Source organism: Dromiciops gliroides, chromosome 5 (genome assembly GCF_019393635.1).
Source record: "Dromiciops gliroides isolate mDroGli1 chromosome 5, mDroGli1.pri, whole genome shotgun sequence".
In the NCBI taxonomy this organism is placed as follows: Eukaryota; Metazoa; Chordata; class Mammalia; order Microbiotheria; family Microbiotheriidae; genus Dromiciops; species Dromiciops gliroides.
Window position 1 is genome coordinate 106,831,865 of NC_057865.1, and position 25,481 is coordinate 106,857,345.

Genomic DNA, 25,481 nt, shown 5'->3' on the forward strand with positions numbered 1-25,481 from the left:
GGCAAGGAGCTTATGAGAATCTTTAGATGGTTTCATGAGCAAATCTTTCCAGACATTTTTTTTTATCTTCAACTCAAGTCCATCCATTTAGGTGCTGTTAAAAAATTGTTCTCCCCTCCTTGACTCAAACTTGCCCTTTTTATTGTGAACAAAGAGGATTGGGCAATAACAACAACAACAATACTTAAATAGCACTTTAAGTTTGCAAAGTGCTTTACAAATATTTTCATAACCCTAGAAGATAGGTACTCTTATCCCCCCATTTTACAGATGAGGGAAACTGAGGCAGATAGAGGTTAAATGCTGTGCCTAGCATCACACAGCTAGTAAATGTCTGAGACTGGAGTTGAACTTGGGTCTTGTTTACTCCCGGTTCAGTGTTATATTCATTTCACCACCTAGATGCCTCTAGGTATATTGAGATGGGATTTTTTTTGTATGTGTAATTCAGATCATTGGATTAATAACTGACATTTTTATAGGGCTTCTAGGTCTGCAAATTTTTTGTATACATTATCACATTGGATTTTTATGGTTGTCATTATTTTTATTCTTATTCCAATTTTACAGATGAGGATATTAAAACTCAAAGAGGTTAAATGACTTGCCCAAAGTTACACAACTGTGAAATCTCTGTTGTAATGTTATAACAAGGCTCCTGATACCAACCTGGCCTGAAATAGCAAAATTACGTTCTGTAGAAGGGATATAAGCCCCTTTAGAAATCAGTTCTGACGACCCCTAGCTAAAGGAATCTTTCTGTATCCAGAGTGTACAATAAAAGTTCTAGGTTCTAGAGAGATGTGAGTTACATCTTTATTTATAAATTTTAGGATATAATCATTCAAAAAGTATACTCCAGTACTTCAATGAATCTGTTTTTTTATTGATGAGATTATTCCTTCCTGTGATACAAATCATAACACATCCATGCTGACTCTTCTTCTTCTTCCTTTTTTTTTTATTCTTGTCCTTGTCCTCCATGATTTCAGAGAGGGTTCAGTCAACATGTTGGGGTTCTCTTAAGACTGTGAGAATACCAGAGAAGCATATAGGCTAAAGCATCCTTCGCTCTTGCCCTGGGATGATTCCATCTCTTTTTTATCATAGATTTCTTTAATGACATCCTTTCACCACATCTCCTTTTTAAGTTCTTATTTGTCATATGTTACAACTGTCATATGCCTACCATTCATCTCCCCATTGCATATTGTAATATCTTTGACTGAACTCCTAAGTACAGCCAGAACCAGATTAAAATGTAATTGGGAAATGCTTGAGTTAAAATAAAAATATAGTACAACATAGATAATATTAATTTGTGGTTTTCAGAGTCACTATATAGCTGCAGGGATTCTTTCTATTTGAACTTAACACCACTAGTTTAGACAATAGGCATTCTTCACTGAAGAGACTTTACAAGGTTACAGAGCTTGATGTAATCAGTACAGTGCCCTTTTCAAAAAGATGCATCTGGAAGACCTCACCATCTATATAGAATCTCATTTTGATTTAGACTGCATTAATGACTAGATATCTCTCTGTTTTATGCTTTGTTAATGTATTAATGATCTAAGGGTTGTGCCACCTCTTTTGTTATATCTTTTATGTAATTTTGAAAGGAGACACTTTGTTGTAGAGACAGTTTAAGGCAAGGTTTTGCTTCATCAAATCAAATGGGTTTTTTTGTTTTGGCAGGGCAATGAGGGTTAAGTGACTTGCCCAGGGCCACACAGCTAGTAAGTGTCAAGTGGCTGAGACCGGATTTGAACTCAGGTCCTCCTGAAGCCACTGTGCCACCTAGCTGCCCCCAAATCAAATGTTTGTTTGTTTGTTTTTATAGAAAAAAATTATAATAGGTAGGCATAGTGGAAACTTCTTTTAGTTAATTGTATGATCATTAAAGACATGGTCTGAAGTGTAGTATTACTTGTGAAAATCTGCCTGTTCCCTCCTGATAATCCCTATATTTATTTTGTATGTATTTAAATATGTACTTTTGTCTTCCCTGTTGCTTGTTTTGTTCCTTTGTACTTGTTGTCTGTTCCCTCATTTCCTGTTCCCTTGTACTCGTTGTCTTCCCTGTTAGAATGTATGTTCCTTGAGAGAAGAGATTGCTTCATTCATATAACACCAAACTTACTGCCTGCCCTGTAGTAGACATTTAGTACATTTAATACCTGTTGATTGGTTAAGTAAGTATGCTTTCAATGTTTATGTAGAGTATTCTCATAAAGATTTTATATACATGGGAAAGTATGTATATGAGTCAGAAGTTGTATTCTCCTGGTTACATTTTGTCAGTATTAATGTCTATCATTTTTTACCTACCTTTGGTATCTTTCTTTTCTTCAGATCACTAACGAATCAATCCCACAATGACCTTAGTTGTCTCTAGCATAAACCTTCTTTGTATATACTTGGTCTGTTCCAGCTGCTTTTCCCATCTTTACTTTATTTGTTACCTTTTCTCCTTTGTCTATAAACATATCTGGGACTGTGATAAGAGAGTTAAAATGTAGTATTAAAATTTTTGTACATCTTTTCTATCCTTTGTCTATTCTTCCCACTGCATCCTTATGTGCCCACATGATTACTTTGGGTTTTCTTGGCAAAGATACTGGAGCAGTTTGCCGATTCGTTCTCTAGCTCCTTTTTTCCAGATGAGGAAACTGAGGCAAACAGGGTTAAATGACTTGCCCCAGGTTGCACCTAGTAAAGTGTCTGAGGCCAGATTTGAAACTCTTGAACATGTCTTCCTGATTGCAATCCCAGGGCTCTCTCCACCACACTATCTAGCTCTCCTAAGAATGTTGATATATTGCTGTTGTTTTTTCTTCTGGATGTTCAGTGATCCCAGAAAATTTGGAAATAAAGCCTGGAACTGATAGTTATATTAATCCAGTAGGACTAGGTGAGGTAAACTAGGTGCAACTTAGGGTGTATAGGTGTGATCTGGTTGCAGTCTCTAGACACAAGATTTGGGCAAACTCAGTTGAGCAAATTTGCTCATAGTACCCAGAAGGGTTAAACATGGTTCTAAGTCAGGGTCTAAGATCAGTGATTTGACAAAAAGTTGGAAAGCACAGAAAGTTTCACTAGGGTTGGTCATACCAAGAAGAATATTATTTGCTTTAATGAGTAAGTCTTTTGTACAGTGGAAAGAGCACTGGGGCAGTTAGGTGGCACAATGGATAGAGTACCACCCCCTGGATTCAGGAGGACTTGAGTTCAAATCCAGCTTCAGACACTTGATTCTTACTAGCTGTGTGACCCTGGGCAAGTCACTTAACCCCAATTGCCTCAATCCCCCCCCAAAAAAGTACTGGATTTGTAGTTGGAGGACCTGAATTCAAACCCTGGTGCTCTCTCTTTGTTTCTGTGTCTGTGTGTGTGTGTGTCTCTATCTCTCTGCCTGCCCCTGCTTCCTCTCCCTCCCTCCCTCCCTCAATATAAATGACCTTGGACACACCATTTAATTTCCCTGGGTCTTAGTTAACTCACCTATATAAAAGGGGTGTGGCTATTGGACTCAATCTCTAATTTTCCTTCTACATCTAAATATAAGCTCTTATTTATAATCAGAGGCAGCTCAGAGCTGTTAAGTTGCCTCTACCTCCATTGGAAGCCTTCTAGGTCTTAAAGGGCCAAGGTAAGTTAAAAGAGATCAGGTTCCCCCTAATGAGGAAGAGTGCCCCTTATCCAGGCAAGGAGCCCTCAGAAAATGCCCTAACCTCTGGCTAAACCTGGAGTTGTTCTGATTTGTCTTAGAGACATGGTTGTTTTAGTCTCACTATAGAGGGACCAAGTTTATCAGGTGTCGTTCCTCTCATTGGCAATAGTAATCCCTTAGAGATGGAGTAAGTATTCAAGCCTAGGGATCTTAACAACCAATAAGTTAAAAAGCAAGTGGAAGTAAGAAGATGCTTAGCAAGGAACACATAAGCCAAGAACTGTGAGAAACTACAAGAACATTTGACAGTAATTTGGCCTGGAGTCTCTGAAACCCTAGCACCAGGAACATACAAGGCGTCTGGAAAGAGAACTGACTCTAAACTACCTTCTGAGTTACCTTTATGACTCAGGATGACCTACATGGAACTACATCCTGATCTGATTCTAGCTCGATGGGTTACAGTAAATTGATAAAGATAGTAAGTGGGAAGCATTAAATCATGCCTGTGAGTTTACCAGTTTAGCCCTTGTTCCACATTGTCTTCAAATAGGGTGTTCTTTAATGTTTAGCTGTTATTGTAAAGGTCATATTTAGCTACATTTGTGATTGGAGCCTGGTACTTTGATCTCTGTGACTGAGGCACTTAGCACTTTCTGGCAGCTCCATCTATCAACTGCAAGATAAAATTTGGGGGGACCAGTAAGCTCCTGAAAGTAAAAATCTGCAAAACTAAACTGGCGGTGTTTACTCTTGCCACTTTATATCAAGTATAAATATTTGACAAGGATCTAAGACAATCCCAAGACAATGGTGAAACATACTATCCACCTTCAAAGAAAGAACTGATATTGATTGAACACAGACTGAAGCATGCTATTTTTCACTTTCTTTCTTCCATTTTTTCTTTTATTTGAGTTTTCTTATACAAAATCAGTAAAATGGTAATGTTTTACATAATTGCATATGTATAGCCTATATCTGATTGCTTACCGACTCAGGGAGGGGGGGAGAGGAAGGAGGCATAGAATTTGGAACTCAAAACTTTAAATTAAAATGATTATTATTTTTAAAGTATGAATATTTGTCTTATCTTCTTTTTCTCCTTTCTTCTCTTCCCCCTCCCCCCAGCGATATGAAGATTATGGGATGACTCCTCCGTCAGCACCAGGTCCTCTGTCAAGGTACTATTTTTAAAGGGAACGGTATTTTGCATTAGTCTCATGAAATACCTTTTGCTTCCATAACAAGTATGAGAAATTTGTACCCTACATTTCCTATAGTTCTTCCTTTTAAGTATTGTGGGCAAATGAGAAAAAACCCTGTCTGAGCTATGTCTTTTTTATCTATCCAGGATAATAGAGAAATATTCTGGAATTGTCTTCATACAACCACTGGTAACTTCTAAAAAAAAAAAAATAGAAGGGCTTGGATTTTCTTATGCATTTCCTTCTTGCTTTTTGTTCTGCCGTTTGTTCCACACACAAACACTTCTTTCCACTTTTTTCTTCAATGTACAAACACACACACTGATACAACCGTCTCATATACTCACCCTCTCACAGAGAGATAGATATAACATTTATTAAGCACTTGGTCTGTACCAGGTATTGCACTAGACATTAGAAGTATAAATATAAACAAAAAACTAGTCCTTACCCTAAAGGATCTGACATCCTAAGTAGGGAAAATAACAAAAAGGGGAAGCAAGAAAGCACTGGGGCAGGGGAGGGGGCAGATACCTGCAGAGGAGCAAGACTGTTGGCAGGGAGGTACAGAGGTCTTTGGAGAGAGCACTGGAGCTGGGAGTGAAGTGCACATGGTCTGGGCATCTCAAGAAATGGTGGTCCAAGCTGGGGAATCACCAATCAGAAGAGAGGGCTGCAGAGGGGCAGCTAGGTGGCACAGTGGATAAAGCACCAGGCCTAGATTCAGGAGGACCTGAGCTAAAATCTGGTCTCAGACACTTGACACTTACTAGCTGTGTGACCTTGGGCAAGTCACTTAACCCTCATTGCCCTACCCCCCCCCCAAAAAAAAAAGAAGAGAAAGAGGGCTGCAGCATGGAGGCATCTTCAGGGTGAGAAGGTTACTGGCGGAGAGGTAAAAAAGTACAAACACACACACACACACACACACACACACACAGCTGTATGTTCTGGCTGTCGCAACAAGTTCTATTCTTCTGTTTCCTTTTCCTCTTTATTTTCTCTGAGACTGTGAGTTACATATGAGGTCAGAGTTCAGGATTTACACTGGCATATAGCAACATAGGATCTTAGAGTTTGAAGAAACCTTAGAATTCATTTAGTTCTGGGACAGCTAGGTGGCACAGTGGATAGAGCACTGGCCCTGGAGTCAGGAGTACCTGAGTTCAAATCTGGCTTCAGACACTTAACACTTACTAGCTGTGTGACCCTGGGCAAGTCACTTAACCCCAATTGCCTCACTTTAAAAAAAAAAATTCATTTAGTTCAATTCATTCCAGAGTCTCCTCTCACACATCCCCACCAAATAATCATCCAACTTTTGCTTAAATATAGGTGGTAAAGTGGAGAATCCATTGGTAAGGGTCTGTCACAACTAGAAGATACTCAACATCGAGAACCTGCACTTAACTCCCAATCACCATCTTAACTATTTCATTCCAACCTCCTCCCTCAGGAATGTGCAGGGGAGGACTATAGAGACATGAGAAGAACCTAGCGAACCTTCTTCTGACGCCAAGCTTGCCGGTGTTGCTGCTGTTATGGCTTTGTCCTTCTGTGTCCCCTCTTTGCCATGGTATCAAGCCCTCTGAAGCTACTTCTGCCCTTTGGGATATGAGAATAGGGGTACAGATTCTAAGAGGTTTCCTAAAATAGATCTGCATTAATTTAATTATACCTCTAGTGAGGAGAAACCCAATGCTGCAGTCATCACAAGGGGCATTAACTTCAGGACAGCGCAGTACAGACCAGTCATAACAAGGGCGACTTTGACCTGTGATTAATATCCATGGAGTTTGCAATTCAAACACTAATTGGAAAAGCAGATTGCATCACTTACAAAGGTATAATTTATGTCCTTCATGAGCTTAACTACCTTGGTCACGCAGACTAAACATAAAACAGGTTAGATCACCTAAGAAAATGGGCAACATTTCCCTTAAACTTTAACTGCTTAGTTATAGGCTTGAATAAGTTCTTTTGTGAAATGAAAAATTCATAAAGTAACCCTCCAGAGGTATCTTAAAGAGGGAGAAAGGCAACAAATATATGAAGATTAGGAAACTCAGAATGGTAAATAGCAGTCATGATGAGGCTTAAGCGGATGTCAGACCTAAGATTAAAATAATTCTAGCTAAGTGTTCCCACAGAAGATAAACATGGGACCTACAGGGTGAAGACTCCTGTCATTGTTTCTAGAACCATCTGTTCAACTCATTGAGTACAGTGATATTGCCACATTTGAACTCTTAACCCTTAAGTACTCGATGTACTATGAAGAAACAGAAATGGCACCCAAGAAAATGAAGAAGGGACCTAACCAAATAAACACAGAAAAAAAATTGTGCTGGTGGTGACACAATTTTAAAGGCACTCAGGGTGCCTATAATAGGGGAATAGTCAAGAAGAATGAAAATGATAGCACTGCGTGATTACTCAAAAAAGGCAAATGAGAAAAAATCAGTGCCTACTGACCCAGGTACTTCCTTTCTAAACTCTATAAAACTCCTTATCATATTAGTCTATGCATTATGCATTGAAAATATCCTGGATGAAATGTGAGAAGAAAATAAGCAAGCTTCCAGAAATTATATTTTTGTAACAGACCATATCTTCACAATCACACAGTTGTCTGTGAATTATGAAGAATCCATCATCATGTGTCTGTTGTTTGTAAATTATAGAACATTTGACTCAGAAGAGCAAAACCATTGTAGCCTTGAAACCACTCCTTCCACAAGACATGCTACAATGGAAAGAGCACTGAACCTGGAGTCATAAGATCTGGGTTTGAATCCCTTACTACCTGTATGACTTTGGGCAAGTCAGGTAAGCTTTCTGGGCCTCAGTGTCCTCAATAAAATAAAAGGGTTGATCAAGGTGGCCTCTGAAGTCCCTTCCAGCCCTAGAATTATAGTGCCATGTTACTGTTTTTCCCATGTCATGTGTTAAGATCCTACAAGATTTCTTGATATAAGCAATAATCGGAGGAAACTTTGCTCTGTGATAATTCTATCGTCAGACTTAATTGAACCCTAAGACAGACAGAGGCATGCTTGTCAGAGGCATTTGTTGGTACATGGAGGATGTCTTATGCAGTGTCCAAATGGAAAAATGTTTCCTTGTAGATGACAAGTTTGTCCAGATGCTACTGTACGTGGATAACCTTGTGTTGATTGTATCAATCCTCTGAACACTACAGAACCTCTTCAGTGATATCCATGGCCAACTAACAACCCTCACCCAAAAAAAAAAAAAAAAAAGGGACACTGGACCTGGAGTCAGGAAAACTCAGGTTGAAATCCTGCCTCAGATCTTTACTAACTGTGTGACACTGGGCAAGTTATTTAATATTTCTTGACCTTTTGTTTCCTCATCTGCAGAACTGAGGGGTTGAACTGAAAGTGAAGGAACTCTAAGTTCTGAAATCTTCCAGTTCTAAATCTATGGTCCTATGAATAAAATCTGTGGTCCTATGAACAAGGTAGATAAAGAATCCATTGTCCAAATTCTGACATCGAGCTGGATAGGCAGACCATGGAGTTAGTCTATAAATCCATGCATTTTGAATAGATGCTACAGATGAACGATGAACTGGGCCCAGACTTGAATTGAAGAAACAAATTGGAAAATATGGGGAAATTATTCAGTCCTTTTCGTTTCCATGCTGCTGCCAAAGACCATCTTTTCCACATTGATATTCTAGAGATGTTATAAACACCACAATCTCAGGAGAATCTAAAGTTCAGGCAATGGACAGATGGTGGGTGTAAGTAGACTGAAACAGCAGTGACTTTTGCACTAGAAACAGCATAGAAGTTATTGTCAAAGATACGTGTGACTGGAAAAAAAAGGTAACAGACTTCCCGGTGTGGTACTAAGATCTTTGAAGTATTAAAAGAGAGAAAGGCCTCTAACATGTGGGGGTCATCCTTGATGGGAACTCTGTGGAACGGCACAGGTTGAGAAGGCATAGATGAGTTGCCATCTTCATTCACTGTTGGAGAGATTATAGATTCACTGGAGCATCTAAGTATATAAGGCAGTCGAGTCTGGATGCAATTCACTACCTCTTCATATTCCTCATAAGGTATGACATATGAAGCAATTAGAGAACAAAACAGTATATAATCAAGTGATAAATCATGTGACAGATGGAGATGGACAGATGATTCACATTTCTATAGCACTTTAAAATGTATTCTCAGTTTGCCAATAGCAGCTCTGAAAGGTAGATAATACAGTTATCATAATGCCCATTTTATAAATTAAGAAACCGAGGTTCAAACTTGTCCAACCTCACATAGTAAAAAAAAATTATACCACACTGCTTCTGTTATACCATATTGTAGCTGGATAGATCTATGCTTATTGAAAGATGTAACGAATGAACATCGACAGACATTTAATTGAATCAACAGGCATGACAGCATGAGATTTCATGATCTGAAATTAGCATTATACATAATTGTTCTAGTATTAGGTATAATTGTTCATTTGCAGCCTGACCAAGTAATCAAATTCAACCTTTATTTCCCTTCTCCAGTGCCCAAGAACAACTTTCTCATTCCATTTAGAGTCTCATCATCTTCAGCCCCAGACAAGATGGCTGAAACAATGATGAATTAGATCAGGAGGTAGCAAGTTTAAATCTAGTTTGGACTCTACCATTATTTCTTGGGCCTCTTTTCACCTGTAAATAAATCCTCAGATTAGATTGATTTAGATAAACTCTTCCAACAGCTTAAAAGGTTATATAATTTTATGGATCATATGGCCTATAAGTGCTATCAGAGTTTTGAGTAGAGAAAGATAATTTCCAATGGGGGTTGTCTGGGAGAGTTTCCTGAAGGAAGTGGAATTAAATCTAGGCATGCAAGGATAGGTAGAATTTGGATAAGAAGAAAGCACAGGCTTTCTGGGAGTTAGAACAGTGAGAGTGAGGGTCGTCTCTGTGCAAGTCAGATTGCTTGGAGATGAAGAACAGAGGTGGTGTAGAAGTGGAGGGAGCAGATACAGGTAATTCATTCAAGAGATTTGGGAGATAGAAATAAGATGGTAGCTATTGGTATCAAGAAGATACCACAAAGTTGGCATTTTCAATGTAGAGGAGATCTTTTTTTGAAGGCAGAAGGGAAGGAAAAGGAGTGGGAGAGATTAAAGATGCTAATGAGATTAGAGTTGTTTGAGGCTGCGGTGTCTTGAAGAAGATGATAAAGGAGAAAGGATAACTCTCAGGTGGAAGAGAAGGAATAAAGAATGAGTGTAAAGACAGAAGTAGAGAAGAGGGAAGATAAGTGAGGTTATGGTCATAATCTCATGTATTGGGAAGGAGGCCATCTACTGATAGTGAAGAAAATATGTATAGAAATGGAAGATAAACAGCAGGTTTGAAATAGACATTTGGGGAAATCACTGAAGGATCATAGTATAGACTGAGAAATGGAAAGAAACTTAGAGGTCATCTTGTTTAACCCCTCATTTTACACTTGAGGAAACTGAGGCCCCAGAAGGTAAAACCACTCACCCAATGTCATGCAGGTAGTTAAGCCACAGAATCTGAAAGAAAATCCAGCAGTGTTTCTCTACTGTATCAAATTCTTTAGCAGCAGTTAGAGCCCACTTAAAGCTGGCATAAACATTGGGCCTAATCTAATTAAATGAAATTGAATAGGAATAAATAGAAAGTCTTACATGGGTCAAAAAAATAATCATGAATACAAGACAAGGGAGGCGCAGTTCATCAGAAAAAGATTTGGGTTTTTTTACAAGCTCAGCTGAGTAATATAGCATCCAAATAGCACGTGTAATCTTAGACTGCATTGAGAGACATAGTTTATGTAGAATTAAGACAGTGATAATTCCCGTCCTCTGCCGAGATCCACCCCTACCTAGAAGTATTATGTTCAGTTCTGGCCACCACAGTTTAAAAAGTTCTTGAACTCGTTGAAGGTATACCAGGGTAGGAACTGACAAACTTTTTTGACTGTGCACCCATATCAATTAAAAACCCCCCAACAATGGGGGTAGCTAGGTGGTGCAGTGGATAAAGCACTGGCCCTGGATTCAGGAGGACCTGAGCTCAAATCTGGCCTCAGACACTTAACACTTACTAGTTGTGTGACCCTGGGAAAGTCACTTAACCCTCATTGGCCCCCCCCAAACAAACCTCCCAAAAAACCCAAAACAAACCCCCCCCCAAACAAAAAAAACACAACAACTTTGGAACATATATATGTGTATTTACTTATTTATTAACTATATCAATTATAATTATGTTAACTATATCAATTATAATTGTAACATGATTATATTATACTTATTAATTATATATACTATTGTGTTAATAATTATCTACCTTATAAAACATAAGAATAGAAATTTTAAAAGAATGAGATAAAGTTATAGTTAAAAAGAGGTAATAAGGAGCCAGTGGCGTTATGGAAAATGACATGGTTAGACCAGTTTTTTAGGAAAAGAACTTTGACAGCTATATGGAGATTGGAATTGGAGTGGGCTAAAGCTTTGAGGTAGTAAAGTCAGTTAGAAGACTATTGTAATAATCTGGGCAAGAGATGAAGCCTTAAATTAGAATAGTGGGGGCAGCTAGATGGTGCAGTGGATAGAGCACCGGCCCTGGAGTCAGGAGGACCTGAGTTCAAATCTGGCCTCAGACACTTAACACTTACTAGCTGTGTGACCCTGGGCAAGTCACTTAACCCTAATTGCCTCACTAAAAAAAAAAAAAAAGATTAAAAAAAAATTAGAATAGTTACTGTGTGAGTGGAGTAGAGGCGATGTATGTAACAGTGTGGGGGTAGAAGTGTTTATATCTATATAATTGATTGAATATATGAAATGAGGGCTTAAAGACCATGCCAGGGTGGCAAACCTGTATAACTATAAGGATATAGGTATGCTCAACAGAAATAAAGAAGTTTGGGGGGGGGTGAAGTAAAGAGTTCCCTTTTAGAAATTTGAGATGTTTATAGCTCATACAGTCTGAAATATCTAACAGGTAGTTCGTTACATGGAACAAACTCAGGAGAGAGACTAAGGCTGAATTTGTAGATCTGGTGGACATCTTTTAAGAGAAGCTAATGAAATCTCTGTGGAAACTGATGCCAGGTGAGAGATGAGGGCCCAGGACAAAAGCTTGGGGTACACCCACATCTAGAGGGGCATGATATGGATGGTGTTGCTGCTGCAAAGGAGACTGAGGAAGGGCAGTATCACAGCAACATATAGAGGAGAAAGTAAGTATTGAGGATCAGAGGGTGGCCACCAATTTCAAATGCTGCAGAGAGGTCAAGAAGGATGAAAACTGAAAAAAGACTGAGATTTGGCAGGCAAAAGAACATTGGTAACTTTGAAGAGAGCAGCTTAATTGAATGAGGAAAGAAGGGTAAGGAGGTTGAGAATCTGAGAGACTTTAAGGGTGATGGTGCTGTTCTCTCTTTCCCAACAAAAAATGTGAAGTAAATGTGTGTGGGGGGGGGAAGGGGATTGGGAGGGAGGGAGGGAAGTGCCTGATTCACCAGCTATTGGTCCCAAAGCAAAGAACTCTTTGCTCTGGTTGGGCAAGAGTATAGGAATACTGAAGGTGGAGATGGATTTGCTTACATAGTTGCTAGGTGGGCCTGAATCAGATTAAGTTTTATCTTTCCCACTTGAAGAGCCTGAGACTAGGGAAGGATGGTGTGAGAATGTATTGAAGGGAATAAGTATAGTTTTGTAGGAAACAAAAATAAAAGAAGCCGGAGAAAAGGAGGGAACCCCTCCCACCCTTATGTAGAACACTCATCAGTCTCTTTTTCTGAGCAGTCATCAAATTCTGTAATTTCCCTCCCTTCTAGTGCTTTGTTTTTATGACATTCATATACATCCCAAAACTTATTTAGAAGCATTTTCTGTACTCTTTTATCTCTTGTCTATAAAGAGTAGATTGGAATGTGACCCATTTTCCCTACCCTTAAGTTGATTCCTTGGGGTCAATCCAAGGCCCTCTTGGTTTTATGCCATCCCCCTTCCCCTAATCAGTTAGCCTCCTAACTGCCTCAGAGCTTTACCCCACTGCAATTCCATCTTCCGTACCACTGCCGAAGTACTTTTCCTAAAGAATGGGTCTAACCATGTCACTTCCCTAGTCGATAAACTCTACGGGCTTCTCATTAGCTCTAGGACCAACCATTATATCTTTATCTCATCTTTTAAAATTGCCATTCCTGTGTAAGTCTTATAATGCACATAACTATTAAGAAGCTAACCATGAACTGTGCCCAAAGGGCTATGGGACTGTTCATACCCTTTGACCCAGGGCTACCACTGCTAGGTCTGTATCCCAAAGAGATCATAGAAGAGGGAAAAGGACCCACATGGACAAAAATATTTATAGCAGCTCTCTTTGTGGTGGCAAAGAACTGGAAATGGAGGGAATGCCCATCCATTGGGGAATGGCTAAATAAGTTGTGGTATATGAATGTAATGGAATACTATTGTATTGTAAGAAATGAGGAGCAGGAGAATTTCAGAGAAAACTGGAAGGACTTGCATGAACTGATGCTGACTGAGAGGAGTAGAACGAGGAGAACATTGTACACAGTAACAGCAACATTTTGTGATGAACAACTGTGATAGACTTGGCTCTTCTCAGCAATTCAATGATCCAACACAATTTCAAAGAACTCATGATAGAAAATGTTCTCAACATCCAAAAAAAGAACTGTGGATTATGAAGGCAGATTGAACCATACTGTTTCTACTTTGGGGCTGTTTTTTTTTCCTTCTTTTTTGAGGTTTTTCCCTTGTGCTCTGATTTTTCTTTCACAATATGACTAATGCAGAAATATCTTTAATGTGATTGTACATATATAACTTATATCAGATTGCTTTCCATCATGGGGAGGAGGGAGGGAAGGGAGGGTGGGAGAAAAATTTGGAACTAAAAATCCTATGAAAACAAATTATCCTTACATGTAACTGGAAAAATAAAATACTTTTATTAAAAATAAAATAAAAATGTTAAAATAATTTTTTTAAAAGAAGCTAACCATGGTTAGCTCAAAGAAAAGGAGATCCAGGGTGTACCAGTAGCTGACTTCAAGTGGTTGGAAGACTGTCATATGGAAGATAGCTTAGAGGTCTTAGCTGCATTCTGTTTGACTGCAAAAGGTAGCAACCAAGAGCAATGAATGGATGTTTGTAAGAGGCAATTTCAACTTTGATGTAAAGGAGAAACCTCCTAGCAATTAGGGTCTCCAAAAGCAGAAGCCATCTCCACCTATGTCATATAACCGTTGACTTTCAAGGCTTGTGGTGATCAATTTGGTTTTATTTTTCCAGTCTAGAAGAGGAAGACTTCTTGGTTGGGGGATGGGGAGGCAGAGATGGAATGAAGGTGCACATTTGACACGAGACTGCTTTTTTTTCCCCTCAGACCCAGTTTTGGCCCTGGTTTGCTCCAGTCCTCAGAACTGATACCACCTGAGTCACAGCATACCCAGTCATCAGCCGAGGCTGCATTTGCCACCCGAGGGATCTATCCAGAAGAGATACCATCAGTGGCCCGGCCCCGACCTGTTGGAGGCACTTCAGGTACATGTGTTAAGAATTTTTGGTTAAAGCATCTGCCTTCAATTATCCTCCTGAGAAAAAAGTCCATCATAATTGCCCGATGTTCTTCAGAAATGGATGTCTTTTTGCTACCCCAGAAACCTTTTTCTTGTCCCTTACAAGACAAGGATGGGGGGCAGCTGGGTGGTGCAGTGGATAAAGCACCAGCTCTGGATTCAGGAGGACCTGAGTTCAAATTTGACCTCAGAGACTTAACACTTACTAGCTGGGTGACCCTGAGCAAGTCACTTAACCCTCATTGCCCTGCCAAAAACAAACAACAACAAAAAAAACCCAAACAAACCAAAACAAGACAAGGATGGAATTTTGACTCCCAAATCAGATCTCTGTTTATACTGCTCAAATGGGAATAGCAACAGTCCTTCATTCAAGTCTCCAACAATCTGCTTTAAGCCTTTCATAACTATATAAAATGGAATGTCTTTGGCTTTTTTAAGTAATTAATTTATTTTTATAAGCATTTATATTGTCTTCCTCTTACTGTCTACTCAACTGAGAAATTTTAAAAAATTAAATCCTCATGACAAATTTGCATAGTTCATCAAAACTAATTGCACATCAGCCATATCAAAAAAATCTATGTCCAATATGTCCCCAGAAGGAGAAGAGTACTGTGGTTCATTTTCAGGCCTCTGGACTCCTGGTCTACCATAGCATTGCTGAGTTCTAAAGTCTTTCAGACTTGTTTTTCTCTGGGTTGTTATTTACATGTTCTCCTAATTTTGCTCACTTGACTCCATCAGTTCATAGAAACCTTTTCACTTTCCTCTGAAACTATACATTCTATTATTTCTTATGGCATAGTAACATTCCATTCCATTCAAATTCCATAATTTGTTGGCCCAGTTGATGGACAGACACCTCCTTAGCTTTTCATTTTGAGCGTAGGGTTTTTTTTTCTTCTTTCTTTAATTTCTTTGTGGTCTAGACTTAGCAGGGGTATAAGCTAAGTCAAAGGGTAAATACAGTTTAGTAACTTTTGGAGCATGGGTCCAAATTGCTTTCCAGAATGCTGGTACCAATTCACAACTCATTCCTTGTTTAAGAAGGAGGTGGGATGGGATTGGTTATTTTGGATTGTATTTTTTTAAATTTTAGGTTAATGAAAAACAGTTTTTAAGGTATGAGATGGGGGAGATGAGAAGAGAAGAAAGGAGGGAAGTGGTGGTCCTTTGATGTCTTTAAGACACTTCCATTTTCTGAGAAGGTGTTAATCTCACCAGGGCACCCTTCCTGATTTCTCTACATGTAATCCCTTTTTTCTCTTGCTCTTCATTTTACCTTTTCTCTTCCTTCTCCCACTTTGCTCTTCTTCCCATGTTTCTCTTCTTCTTTTTATTCACTATAGCTCTCTTGAAAGTCCAAGGCAAAAGACACGGTGTGTGACTATATGTAATAGGGGAAGGGAATGACCATTGTTACAGGGAGAAAATTTACTCCAGTTCCTTTTTCCTCCTGCCCCAAACTCTAGTAATAAGTATATTTGATATACTTCTAAGGCCATTCTTAAATAGCTAGTGTAACTCTGTGCTCTAAAACTTGGATCTGAAAATTAGAATGTATATTCTTCCTAATATTTTGTAGCCTATCAATCCAGTTAAGTCTTTATATATAACGTTTCTTTCTTTTTTCCCCCTCTATTCCTCTTCCTTTTATTTCTGAAAATTATTTTCTTGCACTTGGAAGAAATATTTGGAAAATAGAAAAATCAAAATTGCAATACATATTTTAAAAGAATATGCTTCAAATATAGTTAGACATGTAAAATTTCAGAACATTTTGAAGCCATCAGAGGGAAAAGCTAGACATTTGGAGATAGATACAGTTTCAAATGAAATGCCTAGCACTCTTTATGAATCCAAAATAATCCTATTAACTTAGAAACATAAAAATATGTTATATTAGTTTGATTTGTTCACAAATGTTATATCTAGTCATTTATGTAGGTTTTGCTTGCTTTGAAACTTCAAGAAGGTCCATGATACAAAAAAAAAAAAACCAAAAAAACCAAAAACAAACAAAAAAAAAGAAGGTCCATGATTTCATCAGGGTGGGCACTCACTCCATTAACCTGGAACACAATTCCAGTATTCCTTAGTAGACTGTCTTCATGAGTTGTGGTGAATCTCCTATTCCATGATTCTTACCTGGGATGGTTTTCGGAATTTAGCTAGATTATTCATTAGACAGTCAACCTCATAGTTCATCATAGACCTATACTCAAAAGCTTTTCATCAAGATGGGACCTGCCAGAGGTTGTGCTGTGTTGTCATAGCCTTTGAAAATTCAGGGTCACCTATAATTACAAACATACTCATTGAACTTACTTCTAAATGTTTCTTATAAACATCTTACTCAACTTTCAGGAATTTAGATGCCATAATCTAGTTTTAGAGAAGTGGAGAAAAACTTGACAAAGAAGTAATAGGATGGGCAGCAGCTAGGTGGCACAGTGGATAAAGCACCGGCCCTGGATTCAGGAAGACCTGAGTTCAAATATGACCTCAGACACTTGATACTAACTAGCTGTGCGTGACCCAGGGCAAGTCACTTAACCCCCATTGTCCTGAAAAAAAAAAAAAAAAAGAAGAAGAAGAAGAAGAAAAAGAAATAATGTGATGGTCATTTTTTTCTGGTCTTGGTGTCCTTCTCAAGCCAATACAGAGAGCAGTTGTTTTCAGAAAAGGAGCTGAGGAAGAAAGGAAGGAACCCCTCACCCACTCGTGTGGAATGTCCGTCAGTCTCACGTTCTGAGCAGTGACTGTATTTTCTGTGGCTTCTCATGCTTTGTTTTGATGGCCTTTGGGAACATCTGAAAACTGAAGCTTTGCCTTGGTATAGGAGCATTTTCTCTTCTCTTTTATCTGTTAGTTTGTTTCTTGATTCTATGTGAGAATATTTCCAGGTGTTTTTTTTTAATTGATAATAGCTTTTCCTTTCTTACTAATGTTCCCCCACAACCTGCCACCTCACCCCAAGTGCTCCTTTTCCCAAGCAACATCCCAGGTTAGTGAGTAATTATTGATTTGGTAATTGAGTTAGTTTTCACTCACTCACTCACACACACACACACACACCTGTCTCAGAGATTATTTCTGTCCTAGTCTAAATACTATCACAGATGGATAAATTGGCATTTTAAGGGAACTATGCTTTATGACTTGAAATGTGCTAATTACTATGAAAATGTGCTACATGTAAAACTTTGGAAAAGCCATGGTCCGGCATGCACTCATGAGAATTAGTCAGAATCTCATAGGTTCTGTAAACTGTGCCTGTGCCTTTGACTTTTGTGGTTTGGGACAAGTTTTTTTTTTCTTTTCTTAGTACTGTGGTTTTCTCTTTTTGGTGCTTGAACCATACCTCAGAGATCTGTGCCTTCCTCCAGGTGGGTCCTCTGTCCCACTTATGGGAGATCCAAATCTATGCATCCTTTAATTGTCAGGTGGATAGTTTGAGTGATTGGTTTCACTTCTTCACTGATATGTGATTTCTTTGATGTGGTCGTAGATGTTGTTTGTCCTTCATCCTGAAAGAGGACCGTGACATCAGGGTGATGTCATGATTTGCACTGAATTGGATTTAAGTGAGAGAGGGCTGTGCAAGGTCACCAACCTCATTCTCTCCTTCAGAGCCATCTGGGTCTAGGGGCAAGATAGATAGATAGAGATAGAGATAGATAGATATATATATTAAGGCAATTGGGGTTAAGTGACTTGCCCAGGGCCACACAGCTAGTAAGTGTATGAGGTGAGCTTTGAACTTAGGTCCTCCGGACTCCCAGGCCAGTGCTCTATCCACTTACCTCTTCTGTGGCTTAGTAGCAAGTCTTCTAGGGTTGCTAATGGCCGGCTCTCTGGTGCTGAACATCTTCTCACAACACACATTCAGTTTGTCACCAGGCTTGTACTTAATTGAAGCAATTTCAGATTGGTAGGGCTTTCCAAGAGCATGCTACCTGCAAGCATAGGCTTTGGAGATTCAGGGTTACCTCTCTGCCCTGGAGACACTAGAGCAGGAATTTATCTACTAGAGCTTTGTTTTTTATAGACCAGAAATCTCAGTTCTTACTGTCTGCCTTCTTAGCCCGGGTGTTTCCAGTTCTAACGAATAAGTGATTGCTGCAAGTGCTGTACATTTTGTAACGTCCTTGTGGCATGCTGAGTTGCTGTGATAATAACTATTGACAAAGATGTTTGTTCTTAAGGTTCGCAGATGCAGCATCTCACACAGGTGGGCATTGCCAGCAGAATCGGCGCACAACCAGTAGAGATTCCATCCAGCAGAACAGGCCAGTATAGTGGGCCAGGATGGCCCTCCTATCATGGGGAAGATGAATCTGGGCGGAGAGATGCTGTGAGTAGTTTGTGTTTGAATTATTTTTAAAACCTCTGACACAATTTAGGTATCTTTGGGATTGTCCTTTCCACTCCTCCTCAGCCGCTTTTTGTCTGGCTTTGTTTTTTCCTTCTTTTGGTTGTTTTCCTCCATGTTCCTTAACAACAACAACAACAACAATAACAACAACCAACCAACCCTACAATCAATTTCTGTTAGAAACAGTCTTCTCAACAGATAAACAAATACAGAATTGAAACTCCTCCCCCAATCAAACTATAAAATTTAAACCATTTACCTTTTGATGAAAAGGTAATGCCATTAATATTGCAAAATAAATCAGCAAAAGGCATAAATAAAAAATGAAGAAAAATATAAATATTATTAGAATAATATAAATTTAAAAAAATAATGATAATAGTCTCCTTGTTTTGTGTCCCCTTACATCGTGTTCAAATTATAAGTTTTGATTGGAAAATCATAAAGGCAAGAGTAGGAGGGAAGTTATTTTTAATTTCTGTTCATTTTGACAGAATGTGCTCTTTTCTTTGTAACAAATGTTAGACCACAATCAATAAGTCAACAGCCATTTATTAAGCACTTTAAGTCAGGCCCCATATTAAGCTGGAGATACAAAGACAAAATAGTTCCATTTCTTAAGGAGCTTATCTTCTAATGCCACAATGCATAGAGCTGCTAGACCTGAGTTCAAATCCATCCTCAGGCACTTACTATGTGACTGTAGCACCTCCTTCACAGGGTGGTTGTGAAGGCCAAATGAGATATCTGTATTATATAAATGCTAACTATTATTATTATTAACCATTATTAATGGGGAAGTCAGTATATAGAGAGAGGATTTTCTATACAAGATACATGCAAAGCAGACATCATTTACCCTTGGATGGGGAGATAGGAACAGCTAGGGGTGGAGGATGAGAACAGGAGGTACTTCCTGCAGAAGACAGCCCTTGAGTTGAGACTCAAAGAAACCCAAGGGCTCTAAGAGGTGGAGGTTCCAGGTATGAGGGACAGACATTGCAAAGCCCCAGATAAAGGACATGGAGTGCACTGTTTGAGGAGCATCAAATAGGCCAGTGTGGCTGAATGATAGAGGGAGTGGAGGAGAGTAATGTGTGAGAAGACTAGAAATGTAGGAAGGGACTTTAAGCAGAGGGGTATATGTTTAGTCCTAGAAATGGTAAGTAGTGACTATAATTTATTGACTGGGAAGGTGACATAGTCAGATTTGTGCTTTAGGAAATGAGAGAAATGATTATCTTATATTAATAACAAATTATTGAATTAGGACTAAGGTTTTTTCCCCTTTTCTATTTCCTCATTCAGAAATCAGCCCCTGTAAGTTATTCAGGCAGCCTTTGAAGTACAGAGCTGATAATGAGATGGAAAACATAGATTTGGTCAAAAAATAAAGAAATTCTAGTTTAGGTATATTGATGGATTCCTGCCCATTGTGTTTTAGTCAGACAGGTCTGGGTGATTCTCCCTTTTGTCCATATTACCCTAGTGGTATGGGTATAGATAAGCCTCTTTGACCAAGACTAAGTGACTCTGATCACTTGGCTCTAGCCCCTAGCCCCTCATTAAAATAAGCCCACCTCTCATTATAAAAGTCATCTTTTCGTTAATTGTTAACCACTCAGAGCTGATTGCTACCTGTTGGCTTCCTGAGTGGTCTTTGGTTAAGGAGAGACAGACAAATTACCATCCTTGTATTAATCATGCACTAGCACAATTAAAATTATAAATTACCCAGAAACTATATCTCTTGAACTTTTTGTACCTTACAGTAAATTAATTTGGTGGCAGCATAGTAGATTGGAGAGGGAGAGACCTGATTGAGGCAGGATATCAAATAGTAGGCTATTTCAGTAGACTAGTCAAGAGTTAATGAAGGACAGAACAAGAGTTAGGGTTGTATGAGTGGAGAGAAGGGGATGGATGCCAGCGATGTGAAGGTAGAAATGAAAATATTTGGCAACTGACTTAGATATGTATGGTAAGGGAGTGTGAGGAGTGGAGGTTGGTACCAAGGTTTCAAACCTAGGAGACTAGAAAGTTGGTGGTGCCCTCATCAGAAATAGGGAGATTAGGAATGCAAATGGCTTTTGAAAGAAAAATAATGATTTCTGTTTTAGACATGTCGTGTTTGAGATACACATAGGCTATCCAGTTAGAAATGTCCAATGACGGTTGATGATATGGGCCTGAATCTTAGGACAGACACCTGTCCTAAATGTGGAAATAAGAGAGTCATCTGCACAGAAATGGTGACAGAGCTGATGAAGACACCTAAGTGAGAGTGTCAAGAGAATAGAAAAGAAAGCCCAGGACAGAGCTTTGGGGCTTTTTAACAGAATATGTGACCAGAATTAGCAGGTGATATTTCTGTGATAATGCCTGGAATTTATCTTTGAAATCATAACCAAGTATACATTATCTCATATGCCCACATTAATAGCTATTTGTAATTTGTAGTGAGTTTTTTAAAAAAATATTGTAACTAGTGCTGCCTCACTAGGTGACATTTGAGGCATTCCAAAGAGCAAACTAATTTTGAGATATCCAACAACTAACCTTTTCACGGGTTCTGTATAAGAACATGGTTCCTGGGGGGAGCTAGATGGCACAGTGGTTAAAGCACCGGCCCTGGATTTAGGAGGACCTGAGTTCAAATCTGACCTCAGACACTTGACACTTACTAGCTTTGTGACCCTGGGCAAGTCACTTAACCCCCATTGCCTGCAAAAAAATAAACAAACAAAACAAAAGAACATGGTTCCTCATCTTTGAGAGAAAATTTAGCTAATATGTGAATGCAAACCTTATATTATGTGGGCACAAGTAGTTTCTGCAAATGTCCTCACCTGTTTTTCTAAAGAATAATCTCTTCTGTCTCTCAGGGAGCTGCCTGGCTATTAAGAGAAAATTTTAGGTGGAAAAAATTTTTTTGAACTTTTGGATTTGTCTTTGACATTATGCCTAAATTTCAGTTAAATGAATTCTCTCTAAGTGAATGTAACTTGTGTATAGCCTTGGTCATATTATTTAAGTTTTCTAGACTTTAGTTTTCTCATGTGTAGCATAAAGGAGTTAGATCTCACGGGCTATAACTCTACACTTGAGCAGATAAAATAACAAATGCTTCGGATGTTTGGAACAGAGGAATCACTTTTTAAAAAGAAAAAGTTTTATTGATGCCTTTTATTTGTACATTATAGTCATTCTGAAAATGTTCCTTTCCCCAATAGTAAGCCTTTCTTTGAAAGAAAGTTAAAAAAAAAAGTTAAACAAAACCACTGAAAATATTCTATGTTCCAGCATCAGCAACATTCCATATCCATAGTTCTGCATCTCATCAATGAAGGGAGTTAGAAATGGAAGGAGTTACAATTAATATAATATACCCCCCCCTTTTTTTAACGGGGCAGTGAGGGTTAAGTGACTTGCCCAGGGTCACACAGCTAGTAGGTGTCAAGTGTCTGAGGTCAAATTTGAACTCAGGTCCTCCTGAATCCAAGGCCGGTGCTTTATCCACTGCGCCACCTAGCTGCCCCCCTTTATTTTATAAATGAGGAAAAATAGGTCCAGAGCTATTCATCAGCTTATTGAAGTTTGCCATGGTGGTAAAGAGTTGAGCTAGAGTTTGAATTCAGGTTCTTTTTTTTTTTTCATGATTCTTAAAATTTTTTTTCAAGTAACAAATATTTTTGTAAATGACTGTCCCACCCCACCCCACATTGAGCAAATTTTAAAAAAACAAACTCCTTGATACATAGCTACCTAGTCTGGCAAAATAAATTTGCACTTTATTCATGTTTGAAAAATGCCTATCTCTACATTTTAAGTTCTTTATCCTTATCTCTCAGTCAAGAGTTGAAGGTTGTGATTTGTCCTCATTCTTTTGGATTTGTAGCTTATCATTGTGTAGAATAGAGTGTTAAATCTTTCAAAGTTGTTTTTCTCTACAGTATTGTTATCATTATTGAAGTCCCTTGACTTGAAATCTAAGATTCTTTTTATTGTATCCCAAATCTTATTTAGGGATAGGAAAGTTAGCTTTAGAATGTTTTTCTCCTGTAGAATGTCTTAAAGTAGGTTTTAGCTATCTGGACTTGAGTATTTGCCTAGTTTTTTTTTTTAAGTATTTTGCATTTGTGAAATAGCATTAAAGGAACATTATTATATAAATAACATGGTTCTGCTCTGTAGAAGGCAGTTAGGTTGCTCAATGGAGACAGACCACTGGGCACTTACTCGTTGTGTGATCTGCAGGCAAGTCACTTAACCCCCGTTGCCCAGCCAAAAAAAAAAAAAAAGCATTGAGGAGAAGTAACTTTCAAATCCCAAAGACATTTATTAGGGATTCAACAAGATATCTATAGCTCTATGAATGAATGAATGAATGAATGAATGAATGAATGAATGAATGAATGAATGAATGAATGAATGGCATTATGAAACAGTGGAAAGAACAATTTATTTCAGGAGTAAAGACCTCTTCAGATCCGACCTCTGCCCCTTAGTAACTTGTGTGACCCTAAAGAAGTCACTTAGCTTCCTCATCTGTAAAATGAGGGGGTTGAACCAAATGGCCTCGAAGATCCTTTCCAACTCCAAATCTGTATCTTGTGGGTGAGTAGGAAAGCATTTATTAAGGGCCTGCTAGATACCAAGAATTGTACTGAGCATTCGTACAAACACAAAAGAACTGTGTCTACCCTTAAGCAGCTTCTATACTGAAGGGAACACTTCTGACTCTAAGTTAATGAGATAGGGAGTGGGTTATAGGAGAAGAGATTGACATACACCATCCTGGAATGTTGGCAGAGTTCATCTGATCATGGTTCTAGAAGAATGGGCTGGGGTGAGGAGAAGGGAAGAAAGGGTGAAGGGGAGCCTGGATGTTGGCAAAGATCACTGGCTATGAAGGAGGAGGGAGTGAAGTGAATCGTGGCTGTAACTTTCCTGAAATATTGTTTAGGGAGAGGCGGTCAGACATTTATCATGGTCTTAGGGCAAAAATTCCTCCAAATAAAAAGATTTATTGTAAAAATTCCTCGAGGGCTCACCTGGAAGGCTGGAAGGCCTGAATGCCAGTCCCACATCTGACCCATCTTGGCCCCTCTTGGTGCTCTAAGCATCTCGGAAACTATGAACTCTAGAGAAAATGTTGACTAATATTGGTAGAGAGAGTTACATTGCCTGGAATTATGATCCTTTGACACCACTCCTAAAAGTTTTCCAAACTCTATGTTCTAACTATAATAAAAAGAAATCTGAATCTCTCCTCAGTGAGGTGTAAGTAGATTTGACCTGTGTATTGCATTCTTTTCTGGCATCCTTTTTCTTAGCCCAGGGGCAAGATTTATTGTCCTCTGAAATACCAGACCAATGATTTATTGCAAAACCATTGAAACCATTGTTTGGCCCTCTTAAATACTTACACATCTTGAAGCTATTTTAATTAGATACTATACAAATGTCAAAAAAAAATGCTGCCATTTCTTGTTAAGACAATATGTTGACTGATCTACACAGTACAAATGTTAGCAAATGAATCGTGGTGTTTTGTTTTTAGCTCATATTGCTCTTCTCCATAGGTGACATCCAAAGAGTAACTAGATTTTTAAAACTCTCTCTCTATGTCTTTGTCTTTTTGTTTGTTTTGTTTGCTTGTTTCCAGTATTTTTCTCACACCCATGTCCTGCTCCTTTTCTAACCTCAGGTGCAATCATTGCCACCCCTTCTGCCACCCTGTGTTTGACTGTCCCCTGTCAACTCCTAGAGTGAGTGAGAAACCCCACTCAGCCCTTATGACCACTGAGCATTTGCTTGATTCCTATCGCCTTTAACTAGAAGCGGTTTTGTTAATAAGACATTAGGGAATTTGAGTCCCATCCCTGATACATACTAGCTATGTGACTTTGGACAAGTCTTTTAACTTCTCAGTGATCCAGGCAAGTGACTCTCTGACTTTTTGAAGAGGGGTACTGACCTACATTGGTAAGAGAAGTTCCTCACTAGAAGCTGCCTGCACTGATGAAATTACAAGTCCAAATTAACTTTTTTTTAATTAGTAATTTAAAATTTGCATATATACACACATAAAGTACATCAAAGAAAGTAACTTTTTAATATTTAATTTATTTTTTAAAGTAATAAATATTTGTTTTCTCTTCCTACCACCCCCACTCAATCCCCATTGGGGAAAAAAAGAAAAATAGAATCCTTGTCACAGTTCTGCATAGTCAAACAAAACATTCCCTCATTGTCCAAAAATTTGGGTCTTGTCCTGTATCTCGAATCTATCACCTCTCTGTCAGGGGGACAGGTACATTCTTCATCATCAATCCTCAAGAATGATTGGTCATGACATTTATTAGAGATCTTGAATCTTTCAAAGTTGTTTGTGAAAGTAACTTTTCCTGCTTCCTCAGTTCATCTCTAGGCATGTCCATCCCTACCCCAAAGGATCCTGCCTTCCTATCACCCCACATTGACATATTCATGCTTTCCCTGGTGGGAAGGCTACCATTGCTGCCATGCCCACTCCCTCCAGCTTCAGGTAAAGGGGTGGGGAGAGATAAGAATGAAAATTGACCTGG

The 25,481-nt window shown here is 38.7% G+C and overlaps 1 protein-coding gene across 2 annotated transcripts in view; it reads left to right on the forward strand.

Annotated features, from left to right (window-relative positions):
• The window catches only part of KIAA1549 (KIAA1549 ortholog), a 110,106-nt gene that overhangs the window by 76,802 nt on the left and 7,823 nt on the right, over nt 1-25,481 (forward strand). For both annotated transcript variants that reach the window (XM_043966618.1, XM_043966619.1), the window contains exons 16-18: nt 4,805-4,857; nt 14,318-14,475; nt 18,722-18,870. In XM_043966618.1, the coding sequence (XP_043822553.1) occupies nt 4,805-4,857; nt 14,318-14,475; nt 18,722-18,870 (360 nt within the window). The remainder of the gene's footprint in view (nt 1-4,804; nt 4,858-14,317; nt 14,476-18,721; nt 18,871-25,481) is intronic.